Below are 27,207 nucleotides of genomic sequence, written 5' to 3' on the forward strand. Positions count from 1 at the left end.
GCTTAGTTCACAGATATCAGTATATATAGTTAGTCAGGGACTTTCATCTTTTTATATTAGCTATTCTAATAAGTGTAGGCAAAATCACACAGTGGTTTTAATTTATGTTTTCCTAATTACTAACAATGTTGAGTTTTTCATGTATGTAGTAGCCATTCATATGTCTTTTAGAGGGAATGTCTACTCAAGTCTTGTCTTAGTTACTCTTGACATCCAAATTGAAGGAAGGAAGGGTTTATTTAGCTCACAGTTACTGGAGGTTTCAGTCCATACTCAGCGGGGTCCAACCCAGAGCAGCACATAGCAGAAAGCAACCTTTCATGGAGGCAGCAAAGAGCAAGAGCACAAAGGAGGGGTAGCAGCAGCTCAAGCAGCTAGCTTCTTTTCCCACCTTACATTGTAATGCAAATTACCTGCCCCAGCGCAGGTGCAGCAACCACACCCACAGTAATCAATCACAAACTCAGAAGCCATCCATGACTGCTTGAGGCTTTCAAGAGACACCTATACACAAATCGTAACAAGTCCTTTGCTCATTTCTTAAACTAATTTTTTTCTATAGAGTTTATGCATTTTAAACATTAATTCTTCATCACGTGTAGATTTCAAATATTTTCTCCCAACCTATAGATAGTCTGTCTACCTCGTTGTGCAAAAACTTGTTTTTGATGTAACTTTTTATTCTGATGTACCCTGATTTGTCTATTTTTATTTTTATTGCCTGTGTTTGGTGATCAACTCTAAAAACCTATTTCCAGACCAAGGATCTGTAGTTCTTTTCTCTGTATGATCTTCTAGTAATTTTAGAGATTTGGGTCTTATGCTTAAGTCTTTCATTCATTTTGAGTTGTTTTCTACATATAGGATGGACCGATGTACAATTTCACCCTTTTACATATGAGTACCCGATTTCCCGATTCCACTTATGGAAGAGACTGTTCTTTTCCCATTGTGCATTCTTTCCTTCTTTGTCAAGAACTTGTTGATGGTAGATTAGTAGGGGTTTTTTGTGCTCTTTATTATGTTCTGTTGGCCAATGTGTTTATATACCAATATCATGTTGGTTTAACTATTATACACTATAACTGTGTATAATAGTTTGAAGTAAAGTAGTGTGATGTCTCAAGTTGTGTTCTTTAGGTTTGTCTACCTTACAATTCAGAATATTTTGTGAGTCCATATGAATTTTAAAATTGGGTTTTCTATAGTTATGAAAAGCAGCATTGGGCATCAAAGAGGATAGCACTGAATGGTCTATCACCTTGATAGTATGGGCATTTTACCAATATTAAATTCTTTTCAATTGATGAACACAGGATTCCATTCATTTGTGTCTCTGGGTTCCTTCATTAAGGTTTTATAGTGTTAAGTATAGAGGTCATTCAGCTCCTTGGTTAAATTCATTAAAAATGTTTTGTTCTTTTGTAGCACTTTTCTTTTTACGTGATTTTCTTACCCTTCTTTAGTCTTATTGCTCTTCAGAAGACTTCCAATACTATGTTGAGTAGACATGAAGATAGTAAGGACCCTTTTCTTGTTCCTAACCTTAGAAGCAAGAAATCTAGTTTTTCACCATTTGGTACAATGTTAGTGGTAGACCTATTTTACAAGCATATGGCCTCTTTTATATTGAAGTGTGTTCATTAAACATTAATTTCTGAGTTCTTTTATTTATTTTTTCTGAATGCTTTTATGATGAAAGAATGTTAAGTTTTGTCAAATATTTTCTTTGTATCTAATTCAATGATGATATATGAGTTCTGTGCTTCTTTCTGCTACTGTGCTACATCATATCTGTTGATTTGTAAACACTGAACTACAGTTCAATCCCATGGATAAATTCTGCCTGATCGTGGTAAATAATCCTGTTAGTATATTGTTAGGTTTATTAGTATTTCATTGAGGATTTTTGCATCTGTGTCCATCATGGATATTAGCCTGCAGTTCTATTGTAATATTACCCCTAGTTTTTATTTCAAGCAACTACTAAGAGGGAAAAATCAGTAACAAAATATTATTAAATATTCATACCGTTCAGTAGTAAGCCCCTTAATAATGTGTGAAAGGAGGAATATATTAGCATTATAATCATGGTTTTGGTCAATAAAAGGTAGATCTGGAAGTGATGATGGAAAAACTGTATTAGTGGCTCCAGGGAGGTATATTTGAGGTGATTGGGCACGTGCTTTAATACCAAGCCTTGTACTTCTATTACAATTTGGAAGCTATGCGCATATATTCCATAACAGAAATAAAAATTAAAACTCAGTGACATGCAAACACAGAGAAGACAAAGCTAACTTCTAACTGGGTAAGAGACACAAAAGAAAAAACCCGTCAAGCAGGTCTTATTCCAGTGAATACTTAGCTAGATGAAGACGGTGGTAGAAAAGAACACACTGAGAAAGAATAACTTTTGCAAAGGTATGGATGCATATCGGGTGTGGAGCGTCTGTGTTGTGGGTGCTGCAAGACTGATGTGGTAGAGGGAGTTCCAAATGATGTGAGCTGAACATCATTACCAGCCCTGTGCCCTCACTAAGATGTTTAACTGTAGACCAGTGTTTGTATTCTACAGGTTGAATCTCAGTATTGGGGCTCAAATGGCTTTCTTTGATGGAGGACAGTGGAATTGAGTGAAATATGGGTAGCTAACATAAATACTGCTTCATGATCCCAAGGACTCCTGGACATTATTCTCGAAATCCTCTGTACTCACAAGACTCTGATATTTAAGGACCATTTTCCTGTTTGCTCATTATTTTCAAAGTTAGCAATAAATCTTCAGCTCATACATAAAGAATACCTGTAAATCAGAGCTTGGTAGTAAGTCTCTGCACGTTTTGTCTCCAATTTAGCAGTTTTGTGTTGCTTTTATAGCTAAAGTAAAATAAATCCAGCATAACTTTTTCTGTGATTTATTTTCCAGTGTCATAGCCTTTATACTCTTCCATGAACCTGCTTATAATTTTCTATTTCTCATCCATTCTGACAGTGAATTTGGTTTTTTACTATATACATAATGTGTAATGGCATTTTCATTATTAAAAATAATTCTCACTATGTAGCATATGTAGGATCAAATGTAAAATTGTGCTCATCTTCTACTCCAGCCCCAGTTCTGTCACAGAAGATATTTCCTATAATAATCTGGGTGTATCTACTCCTTAATTTGTAAAAATGTACATATAAATGTATAACATCTTTTAAAAGCAAACAGATGCCGCTTTACTGTATGCATTGAAGGTATATGACATAATGTGTTGATATACACAATAAAATAATTGCTACAGTTAAGAAAATTAACAGATCCATCACCTCACATACTTATGCATGAAATAGGTGGGTGTATGTGTGTGTGTGTTTGTGTGTGTGTGTGTGTGAGTTAAGAACCTCAAAGATCTACTTTCTTAGAAAATTTCCTACATGAATACAAATTGGTTACAACCATTAGGGAAAACAGTATGCAAAATATAACAATATATCAATCATATGACCTAGCAAACCCTTCTCTGGGTAGATAAACAAAAAAAGAAAAGAAAAGAAAAAAAGAAATCAGCACCTCACAAAGATATCTTCACTTCCATTTCTATTGCAGATTTATTTCTAGTCAATAAGAGATAGAGGCTGGGGAGATAGCTCCGTGGCATAAGCACCTGCCTGGCAAGGACAAGGTCATAAGTTTGATCCCCAGTAGTAAATAAGAGATAGAAAATAACTTGCATCTATCAACAAGTAATACATTTTTAATGTGTTATACATATGTACATACAATAGAATATGATTCAGCCTTCAAAGAAAGAAGGTCTTGCCACTTCTAACAAAGTGAGTGGACTTGGAGGACATTATGCTAAGTGAAATAAGCCAGACGGAGAAATACTATCTTTTTCTTTAAGTAGAATCCTATTTTCCCTCTTAAAAAAAGATATTTCATGTGACTACATTCACTGATACCTGATTTATTTAATCCATTACAATAGTACATGTTATAATTACACTGCATTGTATGAATTCATCTATTGCTGCACATTTAGTTTATTGCCAGTTCAAAAATCTTTGCACATACATCTCCACTGCATAAGTACAAGTATCTTTCCAGCCCAAATAACTATGGTTATCTGGTACAGCAACATGGCAGACTAAGTAAGTTACCTTCCCCAAATCTGTCTGCATCCTAATTGCTAGAAAATGAAACTGGTACTAAATATGGGAAAAGTAACTTTATGGATGGATATGTTTACACCAAGGACCTGTACGTAGGGAGAGTATCCTGGGTCATGCTGGACTGATGATAAAGTGACAAGAGGAAATGCTGGTGTGATGTGGCAGAGAGTGACAAAACTTCTAGGAGCTGGGCAATGCCTGAGATGAATTCTCCCCTAAAGCTCCCAGAGGGCACCATTCCTTACGATACCTTGATTTTAGGACTTTGGGCCTCCAGGACTGTGCACCAATGAATCCACCATGTTTTGAGTTAGTAAGGCTAAGTGAATTGTTACAGAATCAGTAAGAAATGCTAACACAGTAAGTTTCCTCAATAAATCCTGCCAACTTTCCATCCAACATGGCTCTCCTATGTACAGTTATGAGCACTGTTTTTCCCACATCTTTGCCAACCTTAGCTATTGCCAATAGTTTTAATTTATGTCAATGAAATGAGTAAAAAATTGTTTTTATTTTAATTTTAAATAGTTTTGTTTATTGAAACTGAATATTCAGTCAAATATTTAAATTTCTTTTCTTGTCCATTACCTGTTCAGATTCCTTTCAGATAATGTGCTTCTCATTAATTTGTAGTTACAGTTTACAAACTTTTGCTTCTAATTCCTTAGTGTATATGTTACGGTCTTTTCTCCTAGTTTGCCATTTGTCTTTTAACTTGTAACTTACTGTTAACAACTATTATAAGAACAGATTTGATGATCAGTAATTCTGAGGATTCTGCAATAACAGATTTACACAAATTTTTTTCTTATGAGACTTCTTAGTGCTACATTATGAGGCATGCTAAATACTAAAAGTGATAGGACATATGAAAATAAAATATGATTAATTTAATTTATGAATGATGGTGTAAGTTATGTATGTAATAGACTAGTAAGTCAGTTGAAATAATTTATTCACACAGCAAAATGGCAAAAATGAGTAAGATTTGTCTACTTTATAAGGCTATTCAAATAATCATACCCAACCATACATCAATACTCTTAGTAATCATGATTATCTGATACAGTACTAAGTAACTCTTAGTACCATATCAGAATGGTATTTACCTCTATTCAATATCCATTGTTTATTAAAACTTTTAGTAAAGTAGGAATAAAAGGACATGTATATTTTGCTAATAAATAACAATGTATCCCAATCCAAAACCAAGATATCCTAATTGTAGGGCGTTATAGGCACTGCCATAAACATAGGAAAAGACCTCTATGAATACTTCACTACTATTACTTAAAAAAAATTGTCCTAGATTCCTAACCAATCCAATAGTAAATAAAAAGATATTAATCACATGAATGTTTAAAATAATAGATATGTGTTATTGTTTATGGATCTTATAAAACTATAATAAAACAAAAGGGAAATGTTAAGGGTTTATTTGTAAAATAAATTATAAAATGTAATAGCTCTCTCCTAATGTCCACAGTAGCGAATTAGAAAGTATATTCTCAAAATAACAACCAAAACATAAGGTACAAATAAGTAAGTAAATTTGTTGAAACTGTGAAGAAAAATGCACATCTGTATCAAGAGACACAAAGAAAAGATGTGAATAAAATATACCAGATTTGTGAATCAGAAGACTCAAATTTATACATATGCCACTATTCCTCTAATTTATTTGTAAGTTAAAGATAACTCTAATAGAAGTCCAATATGATTTTTGGTTTAGTTGTCTCTAATGTCATTAAAAGTTCATATTATCTAATCAGCTATTAAAGATTTAATAGCTTAAATGTTCATCATGAAATTGGATACATAAATTGTAGTATACCAAATGACAGAAAACTATGGATTAATTATTTAATACATGTAGGTAAATATACACATGTGTATGAAGATTAACACATATAATTGTGTTTAGATATATTCTGTGTGTGTGTGTGTGTGTGTGTGTGTGTGTGTGTGTGTGTGTGTGTGTGTGTCATATATACGGCAGACCAACTGACCAACAGTAAAGAAAGCTACAAAATGAAACACATTAGCCATAAATAATGCCTGTCTCTGGGTAGTAATATTGTGAGTGATTCTTGTTTTCATTTTTACTTTTGCTGGACATTCTACAGTAAGTATATAGTCTCTTAATAAAACGATAAAATAGTATTGCCGTGTAAAATAGTCAAGACTAAGAAAGAAATGAGACTGGAACTTTTCATATCAACTTTAATATTTGTGAAACATCTTTCATGCCATAGAAGCAAAGAACACTATCATTTATAAAAGGATATCTAAGTTGACCACATGAAAGCTTTAAAGTTCTATAGATGATAAAGCTCATAAAATTTAATAAGAAACTTCCAATATATATGAGAAAAGTGAATATCTTTTATGTTTTATAAAAGCTCTCACAAGTTGTGCTGGAAGTCCCTGTCTATAATTCTCCTGTCTTCTCATTGACCCCACCTGCTTTTCCTTTCTATTTTTCCCATGATCTTGGAGACTGAAAAGGCTTGCATTAGTGATCTATTTCTGCTCTGCAGCTTCCTGTGACCTTGGCCAAGATGAGCACCAAGAGTTGAATGGAGGGAGAATGACAGTGTTCATTCCTGCAGCCCACCTGCCCTCTGTAGAAAGTGATGCTCCTAACAGGAATCTGGCACTTCTCACTATTTGCCCTGCAAAACCCCTGGAACAAGCCACCCTCCTTTTCTGCCTAGACAACTATAACAGCCTTCCTAACTTTTGTGTCCAGTCCTGCCCTCCTATTAGTTTGTCCTTCCCATGACAACAAGCTCTCAGTACTCAAGATAATCATTTTATTCCCTTTGAAATGAGAATGAAAATGTTTATTTCTCCAGGTCCTGCTGGCCACTTCTTCCTCTGCTCAGGCTCTGGGTTGGAAAGGAACCACTCCGGCTCAGCACACCATATTACTAGCCTAGGGAAACAGTCTCTTGTATTTCTTCAGTCTACACATTTATAATAGCTTCTTTGGTTAACTTTTCTAAAAGAACTAGTATGTTGCATCATCTTTTTGTCTACAGGGACTATGACTAAAACATAAATGAAAAAAAGACAACCACAGAAGTAGGGGCAAAATTCAAGAGCAAAAAATTCCAATAGGTTACCCACACAAAAATTTAGCATCACTAGTAAATATGCTTATCTGCCTGTACATGCATACACATAAATGAATTCAATCATGGTTGTAGTGTAATTTTCTTCCTAGCATACTGGGGAAAAAAAACAGTATTACCAAATGCCAAAAAAGGCAGGAGTGCATATAAACTCTCACTGATAATTAGAACCAAAATCCCTGAGAAATGTGTTATATATGCAAAAAATATTGAAAATACTTTTATGCAATGACCCAACAAGTCCACTTCTAGGAGTATTATTCTAAAGAACTAATCTAAACTTTTCATAGACATTTACACGGAACCTTCAGCAAAGCATTTTTTCCATAAGATAAAAGTTTTGAATAGGTCTTAGGTTTCCCAGACCTTGTATGTTTTATAAAATTGTGTTTCAACCACCAGTTATAAATCATACTAAAAAAACTTCTCTTAAGAATAAGCAGTGCAGTGTATTATTTGTTGAAACTGTACTTCCGATTTGATTTGAAACTGTCTCATTGCTGTTTATCAATAAAACTTTGAAAAAAAAAAAAGAAAGAAAACCTAGAGAAAAAAACTTAAGCATAAAAAGATATTTTGTGTTTTATAGCTCAGAATGGGTTCTCAGATGACTCATCGTGATCCTTTCAGGTTTCAGGGTGTCTGAAAGTGTAACTTTAAGTTATTTCTTTTAATATTTTGTTCCTCTATGTTTTTCACCTGAAAAGCTTTAGCAGAATTTAATCTATTTAGTCTATCCAGATAGCTTCTAGAATCTGTAACTGTAGAACAACTATGGTTTTGTTGTGCTTGTCTTTAAAAATCTATTTTACTTATTTCAGAATAAAATAAAAACAAAATTTAACATATTAAAAAAAAGAATAAGCAGTGACCTTCTCTCGTGTTTCTTACCAAAACTATCAATAAGCTCTGCCTACAAAAATGCATTCCAAACCCAATCATTTCCTACCACTACATCGTGAGTGGACTGGACCTCATCAGCCTCTGTCTCCCAGGTACACAGCTGTAGCAGCCTCCCTAACCATTCGAGATCCACTCTAGCTCTCATGTACACTCTCTCACAGTTGGCTGTGGTTAAACAAAATCAAGTTTAGCCTACAGCTGCTTCTGCACATGTTTGAAGGTTTATCTAACATGATGTGCAAATCCGCTGCAACCAACTTCTATAGCATATAGTCGACTCTAAGCAGGTGATGTTCAGTGAACTACAAGCAGCCAACTATTCAAGCCAGATCAGCTAAGGTAAAAGCCAAGCTGTCACCAATCAGCAGTGTGTGGGCACCTCCCTCACACTTTCTGTAGGTCATTTCCCTTTTTGACTATAGTATAACCCATCTATGTGGTGAGGTGGAACATCCTGAAGCATTTTGGGTTCTGGCCACTGCATGAAGCCAATTGAGATCTGCATCTCTAGATTTGTTGTAATTTTTTTCTTTTAACACTCTCAAAGTTTAGGACAAGTGGCAAAGTACCTGCCTGGCAAGTGCAAGGTCCTCAATTTCATTCCTTGTACCAAAAAAGCATAAGGAAGATCACGTCATTCCCTGCCTAAAAATCTTCAAGGACTTCCCGTTGAAATGGAAATAAAATCCAAAATCCTCCCCACAGCACCTCATGGCCTGGCCCTGACTGCACGTAGGCTTTCCTGATTCTTCTACACAGTACCTCTAGCTGAGCATTCTTGCCTCTGCCTTTGCAGACTTATCAGCTTGAAACAGTCGTCCTGCAGATACCAAGAACTGTCTTTCTCGTTCTTATCCGTTAGATCCTGGCTAGAGTATCTCACTCTCAAAAAGGCCTTCTCAGACCTACCACCCTAGCTAATGTGGTACCATCCCACCCAAGACTTCTCTATCCCATTTTCTCACAACCAGAGTGGTTTTGTCACTATCAAAAATATCAATGATTTTATTTCTTTGTCGCCTGTCTCTTCCAGCTGAATGAGTGAAAGAACCTGGCTTTCTCATTTACCACTGTACCCTTATCACTCAAAACAATGCCTGCCCACTGAATAAATATTTGTTCAGTGAATGACTCTGCACATCCATTTGCTCATTCATTTATTCATTCAACAAAGACATACTGGTGCTCTTTGTGTAGCTGGCAGGAATGAGTAAAGATTTCTGCCTCCAGGAATCTTATATTCTAGCAAAGACAAGAGACTTCCAGTGCCTAGAACAAAAACTATCACATAACAAGTTCTCAGGAAAACAGGTGTTGAATGATTGAATGGAATGAACATGTAAGTTTGCAATCAGGAGAGATAGAGAATTTTTCTCCAGTGTAAGTCAAAATTTAAAAAGCTGTAGGAAATGATTTTGTTTGGACATGAACCCTCAAGCTAGCTACTATAGGGCAGGCAGCTATAGTACTATTACTAGAAACATAACGTTGGAAGGGACATTTCTCAGAAGGAAGCCGATATTGTTCTGAGTGAGTACATACACCGCCTACGCCCTACTCCTGTCTTATGCTATTACTTCAGCTGTAGTTTTGGCTGCCTTTCCCCAGGAATCTGCCTCAGGAATTTACTCTTTTCCTCTGTTTCTTCAAATATCTTCTTGTCATGAAGGGCTACACCACAAAGCTTTGTTTTTGCTATTATTAGAATATGTTTACAGTACATAATAATTACATTTATCCTGGGGCATTTGTACATATATGAATATGAAAGATACCAAAAGGAACTGCGCTGAAATCCAACAAATGACACAGCTGGGTTGTAGCATTCATCCTAAGAATCAATCCTTATATATTTTTCTGTATTTTAATTGAATTCTTTGAACATGATTCACCTATACTATTCAGTGGAAGAGCCTCTCCTTCCCTTTGTACATCCTCACTTTGCTATCTTTTCTCTCTGTGGAGGTGGCCACCACAGCTGTGCAACCAACCCTCTCGCATCTGTGCTGTCCTTCATCCCTGCCCTTGATGGGATGCCACAGCCAAATAAGAAAACACTTCAAGAGGAAATAGAGTATCTTCCTTAGTATTTCCACTAATCCTGAAAATAGTCCTGCCTCTGGTAGAGTTCCAGGCTCAGAAGTACCTCAAGATCATTTGGAAAAGGATCTAATCTTTGAAATCAAAGTAGTTCCTCATTTACAGAATCAAACTTGTGACAGTGAGTAGCCTTCTCAATGAATGTCACAAAAGCAAATTGATGAATGTTGAGGACATAATTTCTCATACTCATTAGTAGGTGTTTTTGTCCCTCCTTTATACAAAAGGGCACTAAGTTCTGGGAACTTTAAGTGGTATACCAAGGTCTGCCTTCTGGAGCAAGTGAAACCTGCAGCAAAGGATCAACCTGAGATGGATCAAAGGCACCTGACTCTTGAGCTATACCTGGATTTCAGGCTGAACTATTTCCTGGCAGAAACTGCCACTTTGGTGTGAGAACAGTCAAGTGTAGTTAGAACGAGCTCATGGAACAAAGCAGTTTAATTAAAGAAAAAATTAGTTGAGTTTCAGTAATATTCTCTTCAATTCACGATGGAAATTAATTTATAATAACCTTATCTTTTATTCATGTCATGCTGCATATTTCAGAGTATGTTGGCATCCTTATATTTTTCAGCTGAATATGAAATAATTGTGTTTCTAATGGGCTGCAAGTCAGTTAAAGTACTGAAAGAACATAGCTGAGCCTCAGTTAACCATTCAGGGAAGTCTACAACACTGAGGAGTAGCTTTGGTTTCCTTTTGATGAGTCATAATATTTAAAACTCAGAGGGCTGCTGCGGGCTTCAAAGCAGGCTTTCAGACTGATCACTCCACAACCTAGCTCTGTCGGTGCACAACCACAAAGAAAGCTCATTCACTTTCCTCTAACAACCTCTCTCTCCTTTCTCAGACCAACCTGACAGAGCTGAAGTCATTCGGTTCCCCGCCTCCGGCCGTCAGCAATGTCAGCGCCGCAGTGATGGTGCTCATGGCCCCAGGGGGCAAAGTGCCCAAGGACCGGAGCTGGAAGGCTGCCAAGGTCACTATGGCCAAAGTGGACAGTTTCCTTGACTCCCTCATCAACTTCAACAAGGAGAACATTCATGAGAATTGCCTCAAAGCCATCCGGCCATACCTGCAAGATCCTGAGTTCAACCCAGAGTTCGTGGCCAGCAAGTCCTACGCAGCTGCAGGCCTGTGCTCTTGGGTTATAAACATTGTGAGATTCTACGAGGTGTTCTGTGATGTGGAACCCAAGCGCCAGGCAGTAAGCAAAGCTACCTCAGACCTCACAGCCGCCCAGGAGAAGTTGGCAGCCATCAAAGCCAAGATTGCCGTGAGTGAGCCCAGAGACCCCTTGACTCTAATGCAAACACAACCCCTAATATACACAGCACCCTCTGGTCATTATCCACCATTGTTACAATATCTAACCCTAGTAGGAAAGCCAAATTTTTATGGAAAAATATTTGCATAAAATTCCTCATCTTCAGTAGAGACAATTTTTCACATTTGTTTCTCTAACACCATTTAGACTAAACAAGACAAATCCCCTGGGCCAGTCGTATACAGTACTGGTCTGAAAAGTTTTTCTTTTATCCTCTGAGGAAAGCAAAGATGGAAGGAAGATAACCCATGATAGAAGAAACTGATAATCTGTGGAGCGAACTGCTTTCTTATTAAACACAAATGAATTCAACATTTTTATACATTTGATAGTTAAGAACACATGGTTAAGGTTTTTCGATCCCATCCCCTTTGAAATGAAAGTTTTAGTTGGCTCTTCACCCTTTGTACCTAGTAGCTTCAGTTCTGGCAAACGGTCTACCTGTCTGGCCAGCCCATGATAAAGGGAACCACAGCAAGTGCCATCATGATTTTGGTCCCAACTGTTCTGTGTATGTGCACTCAACCATGAGCACATACTCATCACTACCATGATGTAGTTCAATCCAAACAACTATGGATCTTTCATTTTGACAGAAGCAGTCCAGGAAAATAAGATTTTTGCTACAAATTCATCATGATTCTAAAGCACAGTTTTACCAATTGGGAAAAACATGGTGCTATCGACATGCAGCATGCTTCATGTGACATAGGTTTATTGGGTTAAAGTCTCTAGCATAAGCAACTAATCTCCTAGCAGTATGCGTGCTTGCTTTCTGAATCCAGTGTTGTGGGATTATTTACAAAAGCAAGTGATAATCTCCACACCTGGCCCCTTCACAGAATATCAAGTATAAAGCACCATAACATGCTATTCCAGCTTCTTTTTGAGGGGGAGAGGCTCCCTGCTAATGTTCATATTCTTCAGTCTCTCCCAAAAAATGTCGCAAGAACTGAATTTTCAAAGATTCTTTACTCAAGTTATTCTAATTAAAGGAACATTTGGTGCAGAGAGAATGTTTTCAAAATGTTTATACCTTTTTAGTAGCCAACATTCACAGGACGAGCCCACTCAACCTGTGAAAGCAATGAGAATATCTTAAAAATACTTGGCTACCTTAGCAAGGCACTTCTTTTCTGCCAAAATATTTCCTGGATAAAATAAGAAAAGAAAACATTCTTGCTTTGAACCACCTCCTCTTCATTCTTTGCTTATACACATGCCTGTCAACCTCCCCAAAATGGGGACAATCCCTTCTAATATGAGAGAAGGACTGACATCTATCTGTAATGTAGACACCCTGCCAGGCAAGAAATTCTTGCCCACGTGTTGCTGAGGGCAGGCAGCCTTCTTGCCTCACTCACATGCGCGTGTAGGTCTTACTTTTAGGATTTGGGGTACAATTCCAAGTAATGAATATTATAATCAGAATAGAAAAACTGGGAGACCGTATAGCAAAATAGACTGTGCAATATTTTAATATAACACTTTAATATAACAATATTTTATATTTTATAAAACCAAAATTTTAATTTGGTTATATAAAATGAAAATACATTAACCTCATAAGAGTGGTAATGATCTCTGGGTGGTGGATTGGACTTGGGGTGCTTTACATTTGTTTGATCATCTATATTTTTTCTGTGATGACTACATATGAATATCCTAATTTATAAAAATAGCAGTAAGCAGACCAAGCAAAGCATTTTCACTGAAGCTACAACTCTGCACAGGGGAAAAGATCAAATTGTATCAAAGACCTTCTAATGAGTACAGTCCCCTTTTAATTCTTTTCTTGCTCTTAAAAAATTATGGAAGCCACGTAACAGCCTGTTATGTACTGGCTCAACTGTTTTATTTTCTCCATATAGTAAAACATTTGCAGATGAGTTGATTATTTGTAAATATTTAAAACACCAGGAGCATTTATGTAAATGTCTGATTTCTGACCAGTCTAAAATCATTCAGAAGATTCTCAAGCATCATTCACTGATCCTCTTGTTAACTAGCAGCTCAACCTCCAACCAATTTTGCTGCATTCTGCCATGAACCTTATCAACAACTCCTATTTTTAGCAACACTACACTTATCTGACTGGTTTACACTATTCTTTTTCTACTTATTTGAATTTTTGACTTCTGTCCATGCACTGGGCTCATAGCTCTATTTCTTGGTAAATATTACTACAGCAGCTGTCTATCTGCTAGCCAGATGAAGCTATCTGCAGGGTAGAGTTTTGACAGATTGTTTTAGTTGTCCTTACCTTCTTTCTCATTCTACTATAGAGGACTTTCCTGTGAGTGCCCAGCTTTCAATAGAGCTACTTATTACCCTTGCCTTCAGCTTCCGATTCCTCCTTCTACCTCCCAACTTCTGCTATCATGGCTTACCACTTCAGCTTTATAACTGCCTAAACTGAAAACAAGTAGTCTGTGTTCTATAACCAAAAGTAAGTGTCCCATGCTCTGTCCATAGATTGATTCACTAAAATAGAAATTCTGTTTATATTCTGTGAGTATATCAGTATTGTAAGCAGATGTAAGAGGTACCCCATAATTATATTTTTTTTTTCTTTTTTACAACTTTATTTCCCCCATGAAGTGTCTACCTTCTCTTTTCTTATATTAGTTCTTTTTCCAGAACCATGGACTGAACTCGGGTCCTTGCACTTGCCAGGGAAGTGCTTATTCTAATGAGCTATCTCCATGGCCCTCACCTCCTTTGTTTTTAAGTTCTCTGCCCAATCTAGTATTCTGCCAAGTCTTTTGCCTTGCAGATCCTTCTCCTTTGTCCTCACTTCAGAGCTTCAATAAATTTTAGAGAGTAAGCAAGTGTTGCTGTCTTTTTTGAGTCAGTTTCAGTGACTTTTGGACTCAATGCCTCCTTTTTTCTCGGTTTCTTACTTTATCCAGTTGCTTTCTCAAAAAAAATTAAGTGAGGAGTAAATTTTCTGAATAGTTATTCTGATACATGCCCTTATTTTAGTCTTCAACTGATCCAAAAACATCTGCTACGTATTGAATTCTAGGTCGATAACTTTTCTCAAGGAAAACAAAGACAGTTAAAGCAAAAACAGTTTTTATTGCTCTAAATGTGTTACTTTAACAAGAGTAGAACAGCAGCATGTAGCATTCATTGTCCTCAGAGTACAAATATGCAAAGACATAGAAGATACCTTTACATTTGCCCATGTTTGTGCAGTAACCATGGTTAAGGCTGCTTTGCTGGTCATTGCTAAGGTACAAGAGAAATGAACATAAGGTCATGCTTTATGCTCTTATCAGATGAGAAGTCTGACGGGCCATTAGCATTCTCTTCCTTTGTTGATCTACTGGCTCTTTCTCCTGTTCTTGCAGGTTTCTAACACTTCTTTTACTCTTGGTATCTGAAGCTTTACTTTTACGTACTTTGCTGTCTCTTTTTTATTCATCATACATAATACATACAGATGCGGGGTTGGGGAGGTGGCTCAGTGGAATAAATGCTTCCTTGACAAGCACAAGGGCCTGAGTTCAATTCCCAGTTCTGCCAAAAAAATAGATATAGATATAGATATAGATATAGATATAGATATAGATATAGATATAGATATAGATATATAGATGCATTTTCTGCAGATCTGGAAAATTATTTTCTATTACTTCTGTGGCAGTCTCCTCCCTGAATGCTTTTTAAATTTTATCTTCTAGAGTAATTACTGGTTGGATATTGGATCTCTGAAATTGATCACCTTTTCTCTCATTCTTTTCTCACTGTGTGCTTTCTAGATTTCCACAAATTCATCCTTTAAACCTCACCTTGAATTTATTATTTTACATTAATAGTACAGTAATAGTAATTTCCATAAAAATTGTTTTGTTCTCTTCTTTGAATAACATCTTGTTACTTTTAATAGATAAAACATCTTGTATCTCTCTGAGAAACTACTTTAAAAGTTTTTAGTATTGTCTTCATTGCTGGAATTATATTTCTCCCAAGTCATTGCTTTCTTCTTATTTACTTTGATCTAGGTTTCTACCAGCATCTTCTTTCCCCTTTATGTTTATAAAAATAGTGATCAAATTCATCAAGCAATGGCTGTGACTCATCCACATGGCTGACACTGACAAAGGATATAGAAGTGTGGTACAGGGTCTCAGGATAAATCCTGAGGGGACTTGACTGACCTTATCAGATACAAAAATTGTATTTCTTATTATATAGGTCTTACTTTATCTTGGTCTTAACCATCCAGCAGAAAAGTATAAAAACGAGGTATATAAAGTACAGTCATATTTATATGCTGAGCTGTGAAAGGCTCCAGTCAACAACTTCTGTGGATAACCCACTACTATTGTGGACTGCTGGACTGTGTTGGATTGTTTTGCTGAATTCACGCACCTATAGTATTTAATGGCAATAGAATACCCATCACTGACAGGACTAAACAAAAAAATGGGATACAAAGGAAGGACCATTTTGTATCTGCATATGCAGGATAGTTAGGATAGACATACAGCTATTTTCGCTTAATTCAATGAGAAGAAAGATTTGTACTAATAGTGTTTGGGCAGGATAACCTGTCTGCTTCTTGTACTATGGATAACCACTAAGAAGATAACAATGTACAATGTATTAATTATTGAAACTGTCCTATTAATCAGTTTTGAAACTGTCTCATTGCTATTTGTTTCTCAATAAAATTAAATAAAATAAAAAACAAAAAAATAGATATCAAAACCTAAAGATAGCTCTGCAGGTAAGGGCAGAGGTGATTGTCTGACATTGTTTCCAAGATCAGATGAGTTGTACTGGATATACCGTAAGTGCTCAAACATGGTATCTTTTCTCTGCCATATGGACTTCCTTGTCTGATGTCAGGATGCTTTGAGATGCTATGTACTAAGCATATGGATGGAGATATGAGGTAGGAGATCAGTTAGCTCCCAAATAGCTCTTCCATTCTTAGCTTCCACTCATTGTCATTTTTTTTTAATTTTTAGGGAAGGGTAAACAGGGTGTTCAGGGTCTCATTACTAGATCAGACTCATAGTGATCTGCCTGTTTACAGCCTCCCAAGAGCTGGGATTATAGGTGCATGCCACCACGCCCAGTCTCAATTGCCCTCTTAGTGTGCCCCAGGGGAGGGACCAACATGGCAGGCCCAGGGATTGAACTCCCAGCCCCTGCACCTGCTTGCGGGTGCTTTAATCCACTGAGTTATTTGGCCAGCCTTCAGTTTCCACTCATTTTCAAAATCTCCAGTTTACATGGGCCTCTTCAGGCCAGTCAGTATCTTCTCGGGTAAACTGTGGCAGCTTCAGCTTCCTCTGCCCTTCCTCCAGCAGCATAGACTTTTGTCACCTACCGGAATGCCTCACTTGCAAAAGCTCTTAGAAACTTGCTTTTGTTCAGAATCTATCTAGCTTTTGTAATAGCATCATGATCATAATAAAGAATTGGCAGAAAGAGGAGGAAAATGGGTGTGGCCAGTGTGTCACCATTAATTGGATGGCTCAGCACCTGGTTTTTTTAAATGTTTGAGTGTATAAACATGGCCTTGTGTTCATTTCTCTTGTACCTGAGCAATGAGCAGCAAAGCAGCCTTAACTCTGGTTATTGCACAAACATAGGCAAAGTTAAGGGTATCCTCTGTGTCTGTGTATATTTGTACTCTGAGGGCAATGAATGCTACATGTTTCTTTTCCACTCTTTAACAAATTTAAAGAAATAAAAAACTGTCTTTGTTTTAAAATGTTCCTTTGCTTTGTGATAGTAGAAAAATGCACGAGGTGAGGAAAAAGTTTTTATGTGCTTATAGGATGTTACTGGAGGTTTCAGTCTGTACTCAGCTGGCTCCAAGGCAGAGTGGCACATGGCACAGAGCAACTGTTCAAGGTAGCAGCAAAGAGCAGAGAGCAAAAGAAGTACAGGAGCTGGGGCAGCTAGCTAGCCTTTCTCCTCTCCTTACATTGTAATGCAAATTACCTGCTCCAGAGCAGGTGCAGAACTGACACCCACAATAATCAATCACAAACTCCAGAAGCTGCCCCATGACTGGATAAGGCTTTGGAGGGACAACTAGATACAAACCATAACAAATTCCTTTAAGAATTTAAAGGATTCTTAAGTCAGAAGCACTGAAGGTGACGCAGCTGGGGTTACTGACAGACCTTGTATTCCTTCCCAAACAGCACCTTAATGAAAACCTGGCAAAGCTTACAGCCAAATTTGAGAAAGCAACAGCAGATAAACTCAAATGTCAGCAAGAAGCTGAAGTGACCGCAGGCACCATCTCCCTTGCAAACCGCCTGGTGAGTGCGTGCCTCAGCAGCCCGAGCTCTAATTATATTACAGCACTTGTCGAGTAACACAGAGGTGGGAAATAAATGAGCTCAGCTCAGCACTGTGTTGACCTGAGGTGGGTTTGGGGGGGAAGTTATTAAAATGTCCAGGGATGCAGAGACTAATTCTTGAGAAAAAATATGAGTGCACATTCTGATCTGGTCAAAAGAGCTTTCTTACAGAGATGGTTGGGAAGGAAGTAAACGCTGAATCTCTCAGCCCATGCAGGATATAACCATCCTATATGGATATATACTGATCAAAAGGAGCATTAAAATCAAAGCTAGAGTTTTTAGGCAACTCTAAAGATCATGTTAGTGTTGCATTTTAATAATGTCTAGGACCAGGATTAGGAAGTAAGAAAAAAGAAGAGAAACTGATTCACTCTAAGCATTGTTGAACCTGACTTTACGCGCCAGCACTTACGTTATGGATGCCACTGGCTCAAAACTATTTACCCCAAAACTTAAGAGTTTTGAAATAAAAACCATTCCACTACATTTCACAACTTTGTGAGTCAGGAATTTGGGCAGAGTTCAGCTAGCCAAGGCTTCTGCTTCACAATTGAGGCCCCTCCGTGCTATTCAGCCAGGGGCCAAGCTAATCTGCAGAGGCTGGATGACTTCCCTTATATGCTGGGCACCTTGGCAGTAGCTGGCAGGGTGAGCTTAACAGGACAGCTCTCTTTCTCCATACGGTCTCAGGTCCTCTTCCTACAGACTCATCAGCAAAGTAGTCAAACACCTCACACAGTGACCTAAGGCTCCAAAAGCAAATATTCTAAGAAACAGGAAGTGTTAAGTCCCAATCTTTTAAAGCCTGAGACCTAAAATTATCACGATGTCACTTCCACTATACTTCATTGTGTCGAAGTAGTTACAAACTCCAAGGGAGAGAGACAGACATCAGCTCTTGAGAGGAGTGTCAAGAATTTATGGCTTTTTAAAATGCCCCATGGCTTATAATTGTCATCACATCTATCAGCTGAGATCCAAGGGGGTTAGATGTGTAGCTTGATAGTTCCAGACAGTATTTGTCTGGGAGGTGCAAGGCCCTAGGTTCAAGCCCTAGCAGAAAGAAAGTGAGCACACAACTGAAAGAGAGACAGAGAAAGAGAGAGAAAGAGAGAAACAGAGAGACAGACAGACAGACACAGAGAGACAGAGAGAGAAAGATAAAGAAAGAGAGACAGTCTTTGTACCAATGGCTTTACTAATAAAGGGATATATAATTGAGTTATTTTACATTTATCCCAACTGCCTTTATTTATGTAACAAGGTCATTATTTTAATTTTGGTTGAATGAGTCACAGCCATTACTGGATAGAGCCATGCCTTAATGAAGTTACCCCACAAATCTATAGGTGTGGCCTTGTTTGTGGGACTAGCTATTGCTCAATTTCATGATGCTCTATTTGACTAAACCAACAGTTTGGTGCAGAGAAACATCTCCTCAAATGTGCAAGAAGTTGCCTTGATCGACCTGGCTAGCCTAGCATCCAACTCCCTGCTCATTTTCTGAAACTCAGCACAGCCTTCTGCACCTGGCAGGAGCACGTTCTGAGTTCTGTCACAACTTGGTAGAATGGTGCTCTGCTCTTGTAGACACAATACAGACCCCATAGCCACCTCTGTCACAACAAACAGAGACGCTGGGGAGATATGTGGGCCTTTCTGACCTAATCTAAAATGAGGCATGGAGTGACTGAGTTGACAAATCCCTCAGGTCTCTCCCAGCTCTGACATTACACAATCCATTGCTCAAGGAAAAAAAATACATGGCAAGTCCTAATGCAGAAACCCAGCTCCACCATGTACCCTGTAGTGCTCCATAGAAAGGTTGGCACCCTCCCCAGAAGGGTGCCACTGCCTTGTGGGCCAGGCCAGTCTGCATATGCTGCCCAGTTCATAGCTCAGTGTATACACCCAGGTCCCTATAGTACTTCTAACATTGTATCCTAATTACCATTTCTATCTCTCTGTCCACTGTGAATTATTTCATGCCCTTGATTTTGTTTATTTTCATTTCCCCATTTGGAAATGAGCATCTGGAAAGAAGAGAGAGGTATGCAAATTTCTTGCATGTCTCACAGACCAGGCACTGTGGTTAAGTGATTAACACGCTCAATTCTATTTAATCTCCCCAACAGCCCTTTGAGGTAGGTGGTATCCATCTTCACGTGTAGAAAGCCTAAAAGCCTTCATTCAAAATCTGTCATCCTTCCCCCACCCACATAATACATAGAACAGAACAGGAACTCGTTTGCTGAAATGCTGGCTGTCCCATGGGGGCAAATCCCCATGAATAGAAAAGGCCACACAAATGACAAATGATGTCCTGGGGCCTTCTGCTAGAGAGCACGGTGTGCAGACCCAAATCTGCACCCCAAGTTGTGTGTGACACATTCTTTCTTCTCTGGCCTTTGAAATGGTAGGTTGGAGGACTCGCCTCTGAAAATGTGAGGTGGGCAGAAGCCGTGCAGAACTTCAAACAACAGGAAAGGACATTATGTGGAGACATTTTACTGATTACTGCTTTCATTTCATACCTCGGCTTCTTTACAAAAAAATACCGTCAGAGCCTCATGGATCAAACCTGGAGACCTTACCTCAGCCAGCTGGTGGTATGTACTTCCTGAATTTGTCCTGATCACATCACCCCGTGACTACCCGCAACACCACGCAGCCATGAAAACTCAAATCTTGTAGTACCCTTGTGCACATGCACTGTGCTACTTCCTGAGCACTAGCTGTTGGCTATGCACCCACATGCACTCCTCACTGCCCTGAGTTATGGCCTGCTGCCCTGTGGGCCACCAGAGGTCAGAGACTCACCCTTTACTGAGGTCCTGTGTGAGAACCCTGGTGCTCTAGCCAATTCCTATCTCCTCACTTTTCTCAAAACTGAAAACTTGAGAGACACCAAAAGAAGTCCATGTTCCTCTGAGATCAGCCTGCTCCAGAGTCAAGCAACACACGAGCATTTAGAATGTCCCCTTCCCTTGTTCTCCATTGTACTTGGTCACCAGGCCCCAAAGCTGCATAGTTTGTAACCATGGGTCAGAAAACTGCACCAATGACTTACAGACACCCTATTGAAACAGTGTTATCTTCCTGTCTTAGTTACTCTTCTCTTGTTGCTGGGACAAATACCCAAACCAAAGGGGAAAAAAAGGTTTATTCAGCTCACAGTTACTGGAGGTTTCAGTCCATGTTCAGCTGGCTCCAAAGCAGAGAAGCACATAGCAGAGAGCAACTTTTCATGGAGGCAGCAAAGAGCAACAGAGCAAGTGAGGGGTAGCAGCATCTCACACCCCTAGCTTCTCTCCCCGCCCTTACATTGTAATGCAAATTACCTACCCCAGGGCAGGGGCAGCATCCACACCCACAATAATCAATCACAAACTCCAGAAGCTGCCCATGACTGTTTGAGGCTTTGGTGGGACACCTAGACACCAACCATAACACCCCCCGGGGAGCCCTGGTTCCCATCCTCGGGCTGTGCAGCTGTTCCTCATCATTTAATTAGGCAGACTTTACTCCCAACTCTGATGTCTACACCTCACTCTCCAACACAGTGAAGCAGGGAAATGTTAACTTCTGATGAAAGGGTATTCCACTCTGCGCTTGGACCATGCAGTCACAATAATCCCTACAATTCACTTGACATAGTCACATCATTTGCAGTCATCAGTCTTCAAATACTCACTGATGGCCAGCATGATGCTATACCCCCTCCATACGGAAAGTCCAAAGGACATTCAAGTTCAGGAGGTCTGTAGCATGCTCAAGGACCACTGAAGGAGATTAAGTTCCTAAAATTCAGCTACGAGTAGAGCCAGCAAAAAAAGTTTGCAACACATAGCAAGAAATATATTCTGAAATCCACAGGTAGTTGAATCCTTAGAAGGCAAAACTCATGCTGCATAGTGATGATTGGTTTCTCAGATGAGCTCATAAATTCCAGTTCACATGCTAATTTGCTGAATAGTGGTTTAAAAGCTTTCAGTACTAGGAAGAACACAGGTACTAGTTATTTTGTTCATCTTAAACATTTGTGGCAGAATGAAATTTCCAAAAGAATTATTAATAACAGGTCATCGGAAGTTTCACAGTAAGGAATTTTCTGGCTTTACTTGGGATTCTTGAGCATTTTTATTCCATAGACTTCTTTGGCAGTGTCTTTATGTACTTTCAGCTACTCTAGCAGAATACCTGAGACTAGTAATTTATAAAGAACAAAGACTTATTTGTCTCATAGTTGGAAGTCTGGGAACCCCACGAGCATGGCTTTGGCATCTGGTAAGAGTCTTTCTGCTATGTTATTCCATAGAAGAAAGCAAAAGGGCAAGACTGGACTGCAAAAGGAGGCCAAATGTTCCCTGCTGATAAATCAATGCTCATGACAGCTACACCTCTCCCATGAGAGAATGACAGTAATCCACTTAACCTCATATGAGACCTTACCTCTCAACACTGTCATCATGGAGATTAAAATTTTAACCCATAGATTTCAAACATGAATTTTCTGGAGTACATTCAAACCACAATAGGCTTTCTGAGAACACCTTTTAATTCCTCCTCAGAATAATTTTTTTGTATATAAGATAACAAAAAAAAAAATCAAACTATGTTTGATCCCAAAAAAAGAACCACCAAGAGGTTAATTTGCTTAACTGTGTAGTGGGAGTGATTTGCACCTTTAGTAGACAAAACTAAGGCACAGGTGAGACGGTCTGAAGAGGTTTCACTGTGGTAAATGGGCAAAACAAGCTACAGAGAGGAGAGAGACAGATGAATTGAAAGGTCTTCTGTCTGAACTTCAAAAACATGATGCTAAGAGAAAGCAACCTAACACAAAAGGTCTCATGTTGTAGGATTCCATTTGTATTAAATATCTAACTGGGAAAATCCATAGAGACAAAAAAACATACTAGTAATAGCCAGGAGCTTAGCATAGAGTGAAGCAGAGAGTGGTGGGTTTCTTTCTGGGGTGATGAAAATGTTTCAAAAGTAGAGTGAGATGATGGCTGCATAACATTGTGAACACAATAAATACCACTGAATTGCATACCTCAAAATGTAAATTTTGTACCATGTAAATTTTAGTCTCATTTTTTTCTTTTAAAAAGTATATGACTCATTGATGAGAAAAGATTGCTTATGGCAAAATTAAGTGAGCTGAAAGAGGCAAAATGAAAAGACAAGGAGGTTGAAGGGACACAGAAGGGACATGGGACAGAGTTCTCAGGGCTGAGGGATTGTCAGTGGCTTCCCAGCAGGGAGATATGTAGGGGGTTTCATGTACACAGAGCTCTGGGAGTGAAATGTTTGGGTCAGGGAAAGTCAGCCTCTCCATCCATTTTCAGGCTGGTGAAAGCGAGAATGGGAAAGAGCGGTTTGAGCAGAGTGCTGCGTGGGTCCTGGTACTGGCTCACTGGGTTCGCTGGAGAAACAGAGAAATGTAGTAGGAAAATAAATGCTAACATGGTTAAAGGCATGTAGGAGGTGATTTTTTTGAAACTAAAATAATCTACAATAGAAACCTGATTTAGGGGAAGAAAGCAAAGAATAAAGAGTTGAACACATAGGCTGAAGTTCTATTGCTATTCATCCCTCCAGAAAAGAAAAGACTATCAGGACTTGAACAAAACTTGATTCTGGAAGTAATCACACAGCCAGGCACACACTGAGGGAGGTGTGATCTTGCTTTTAGAGGAGAGCATCACGTAGTGTGATGCTGTGTGTTCACCATACCTATTGAGAAAGCCTTCTTCACTAGGTTCCCATCCCAGTCACCCCAACCCTGGACCCCCTGAGGGTACTGACTGATGATGCTGTCGTGGCTGCCTGGAGGAACGAGGGCCTCCCTGCAGACCGTATGTCTGTGGAGAATGCCACCATCCTCACCAACTGTGAGCGCTGGCCGCTCATGGTGGACCCTCAGCTGCAAGGCATCAAGTGGATCAAGAACAGATACGGAGAAGATCTCCAAGTGACCCAGATTGGCCAGAAAGGGTAAGCAGCTTAGCGTCAAGCTCACCACTGGCAAAATTCATTCAGGAAAAGAGAAAAAGGAGGAACAGTCATTGTGCCCTGATGTCTTATTTCTTCTCTACCACTCATTTCTTGATGTCCCTGTGATTTCTCCTGGGTATCTTTCTATTTTATCAGATGTTTTAGGAAACATCTCAATGAAAATGCCTTGTACTAGGTTTTTGTTTTTCTTTCTCATTAGAAATTGGTCACTGCTGATGTGGTCACTACAGTTCGCAAAAAATTATCATATGTTTTATAAAGAACTGACATAGAAGCTTAGAAGTTTGGGTCATAACTGTAATCCCAGCCCTTGAGCAGATGGATCTCAAATTTAAGATCAGCATGGAATATAGAGCAACACCCTGTCTCAGAAAAAAAAAAAAAAAAAAGGAGAAAGAGAAGAGGAAAGAGAGGGGGAGAGGGAAGGAGAACTGGAAGAGAATCATTTGAAGGTTTCTCAAAGAAGTGATTAAGGAGGTGGAAAACAATGAATACTAGATTTGGATCCTTCTTGCAGAGTAAATTTTATTGTGAAGTGAACACCTAGGTGTGACATGATATATTTTTATCTATATCTTCAGTCACAGAACAATCTAATCCTGGCCTTTTGCCCAAAGTTTGATTAAGATGGTCCTTTCTAGTTGGCTAAATACATTTCAGACAGAGCTTGTGTCATATTTGCTCAACGCTGTATTCCTAGTAGCTAAAACACCGCTGACATAGCACATCGTACACCTTCAGTAAATAACTGTGCAACTAATTCAGTGCTTGAATCCATTGATTAGTTGCTATTGGATGGCTTCTAGGTTTGTCATATACTGTTTGAATGTGAATGTTATTCTATATATCAAAATATGTATTTTTTGTTCGAGAGTCCCATTTCCCTTTTAATTTTATGTGTGGGGTTTTTCATGCTATATTTTATTTAGTCAAACTTGTCACCCAGACCTTCCATATACCATGTTGAGAAAACTCTTGTTCTCCAGAAAGCATTTAGATAATAATCTAATTTTTAAGTTTTCTATGGGATTTCTTTTTACTTTGAAAGTCAATCATTTTAAATATATTTTAAGGTCCTAAATGAGGTACCACTAATATTCCAATTGGTTAGCTCTTGTTCCAATATCATGTGTCAAACTTTCCATCCTTTTGTCAATTAAATAGAAATGCCATTTTACTACACTGAATTACTTTATTTTGTGGGCCTTTATTTTTTTCTATGCCTCTAATGTTATACTAGTTTTTAATTATGTGTTTCTATATTTTACAACTTTTGTTGTGGTATTTCTCATTACAAAAAATATTGTGTCATTATTGCTAGAAAGGTAGGAAAAAGGAATTATAAAAAAATGAAGAAATAAAAATGTCTGTATTTTTAACGTTCAGAAACACTGCTAACCTTCCAATATATCTTCTCAGACTTCTTTTATAGACCTGCATTGCTGAAGTTACAAAAAATATTTTAGAATTAGGCACTGTGAGTCCTGCCCTCATGAGGGACCTTGTAGGACCGATTAGTGCCTTTTCATCACTGCCTGTGTTATATTGTCTTAAGACTGACTTTGAGACTTGTAGTCAAGATCTTTATTATTATAATTATTCTTGTTTGAATTACGATTGTATTAAACTTATAAACTGATTTAGAGGAAATCAACCTATAAGCATACTTATTAAGCTGTACTTAATACTGAAAAGTTAAAAGTAATCTAGACCTTTACTAACTGGTTGATAAATATGTTAAGATGTATATATATATATATATATATATATATATATATATATATGATCTAATAATCAAGCACTGACAGTGACTTTGGAAGGCTAGTTGATGGCATAGGAAAATGCTTACATTTTATGTACAGATCTAGGATACAATACAAAGGTGCTGTATGAATTCAATGGTATAAAAACAAGACCTGAAGGTGTAGTACAGTCAGCCTTCCATATCTACAAGTCCTATATAAATGGACTCAACTAACCATACATTAGAGACATTTGGGGGAAAATTGCATTATTACTGGATATGTACTTGTTCTTTTTCTTACTCCTTAAACAATAGATTACAACTATTTACATAGCATTTACATTGTCCTAAATATTATAGGTAAGAGTACTGTGATGATGTACAGAAATCAGATGCAAATATGACATTATTTTATAGGAGGGACTTAAAAATCTGTGAAGTTTGCTGTCTACAAGGTTCTGGAACCAATTCCCCATAGATACCAAAGGAGCAATAAATATTCAAATATACACAGTAAACACCAAATTGTTAATCATGCATTGAAGAATTATTGTTAATTTTTGAATTTGTTTTTGCAGTTAGTAATTTCTCCTTATCTCTAAAAATGTCAAAATCTACATAAATTCTCTTTTAGATAAAGAAGGATGGGGCCATTAAAAAAAATTTCTAATGGCTGTGTCTGCAAGTTTACCCTTGTGTCTTAGAGACCACAGTTGCCTTGGGCCTTGTTAAATTGCCTCTGAGTCAGTACCCGTCCACAGGCTGACACTGCCCACCTCCTTCTGCAGCTACCTTCAAACCCTAGAGCGTGCCCTGGAAGCTGGAGATGTAGTGCTGATCGAAAACCTGGAAGAGTCCATTGATCCTGTTCTGGGACCTCTGCTTGGGAGAGAAGTTATTAAAAAAGGACGGTAAGACTCACACATGCAGCTGCCCTTGGTGAGAGGCAGGTTCACAGCCCTGGTGAATCCTGGAGAGGTTTGTTCTTTCTAGAGTCCGCCCTCCTCAGCTCAGCTTGAGGAGCTCCCTGCAGCTGGCACACTGTCCTCCTTTCCAGCAGAGGTGATATAGCTGCTCTTGGTTTCTAAAGAAGGCTTTCTAGAATAGAGTTCACTTGTATCAGTCAATGACTTGTTGACTTCCCTCTAAAGGGCAACAGTGCACAACTGGGAAGAAGTTTCAGAAGGAAAATAATTGAAAAACAGACTTTGAAAGCATGAACATTTTATCCAAGCCAAATGTCTGAGTTCAGCGAACTTGGATTCTTATCAATTTGATGAACATCTGCAACTCCAGTCACTGGCACATGACCAGGGGTTCACAAACGTAGGGTGGAGGTGATATATGGGGAAATGAGAAGTAGAAGGGCTCTCTGCACACATGACAGTCAGTGATAAATACCAGGAGGGCATGCTTGGCTCAAGAACTGTCTTAGTCCGTTTATTTGGCTGTAACAAAATACATGAG

The 27,207-nt window shown here is 38.3% G+C and overlaps 1 protein-coding gene across 1 annotated transcript in view; it reads left to right on the top strand.

The window, feature by feature from the left end:
* Dnah9 (dynein axonemal heavy chain 9) overlaps positions 1 to 27,207 on the top strand; it is a 433,197-nt gene that overhangs the window by 304,547 nt on the left and 101,443 nt on the right. Inside the window, exons 49-53 of the mRNA XM_023705424.1 lie at positions 11,158 to 11,583; positions 17,808 to 17,927; positions 20,393 to 20,581; positions 23,740 to 23,975; positions 26,529 to 26,651. Of these exons, the coding sequence (XP_023561192.1) occupies positions 11,158 to 11,583; positions 17,808 to 17,927; positions 20,393 to 20,581; positions 23,740 to 23,975; positions 26,529 to 26,651 (1,094 nt within the window). The remainder of the gene's footprint in view (positions 1 to 11,157; positions 11,584 to 17,807; positions 17,928 to 20,392; positions 20,582 to 23,739; positions 23,976 to 26,528; positions 26,652 to 27,207) is intronic.

The sequence above is a fragment of the Octodon degus genome, unplaced genomic scaffold, assembly GCF_000260255.1.
Source record: "Octodon degus isolate 3935 unplaced genomic scaffold, OctDeg1.0 scaffold00219, whole genome shotgun sequence".
NCBI classification, from domain to species: domain Eukaryota; kingdom Metazoa; phylum Chordata; class Mammalia; order Rodentia; family Octodontidae; genus Octodon; species Octodon degus.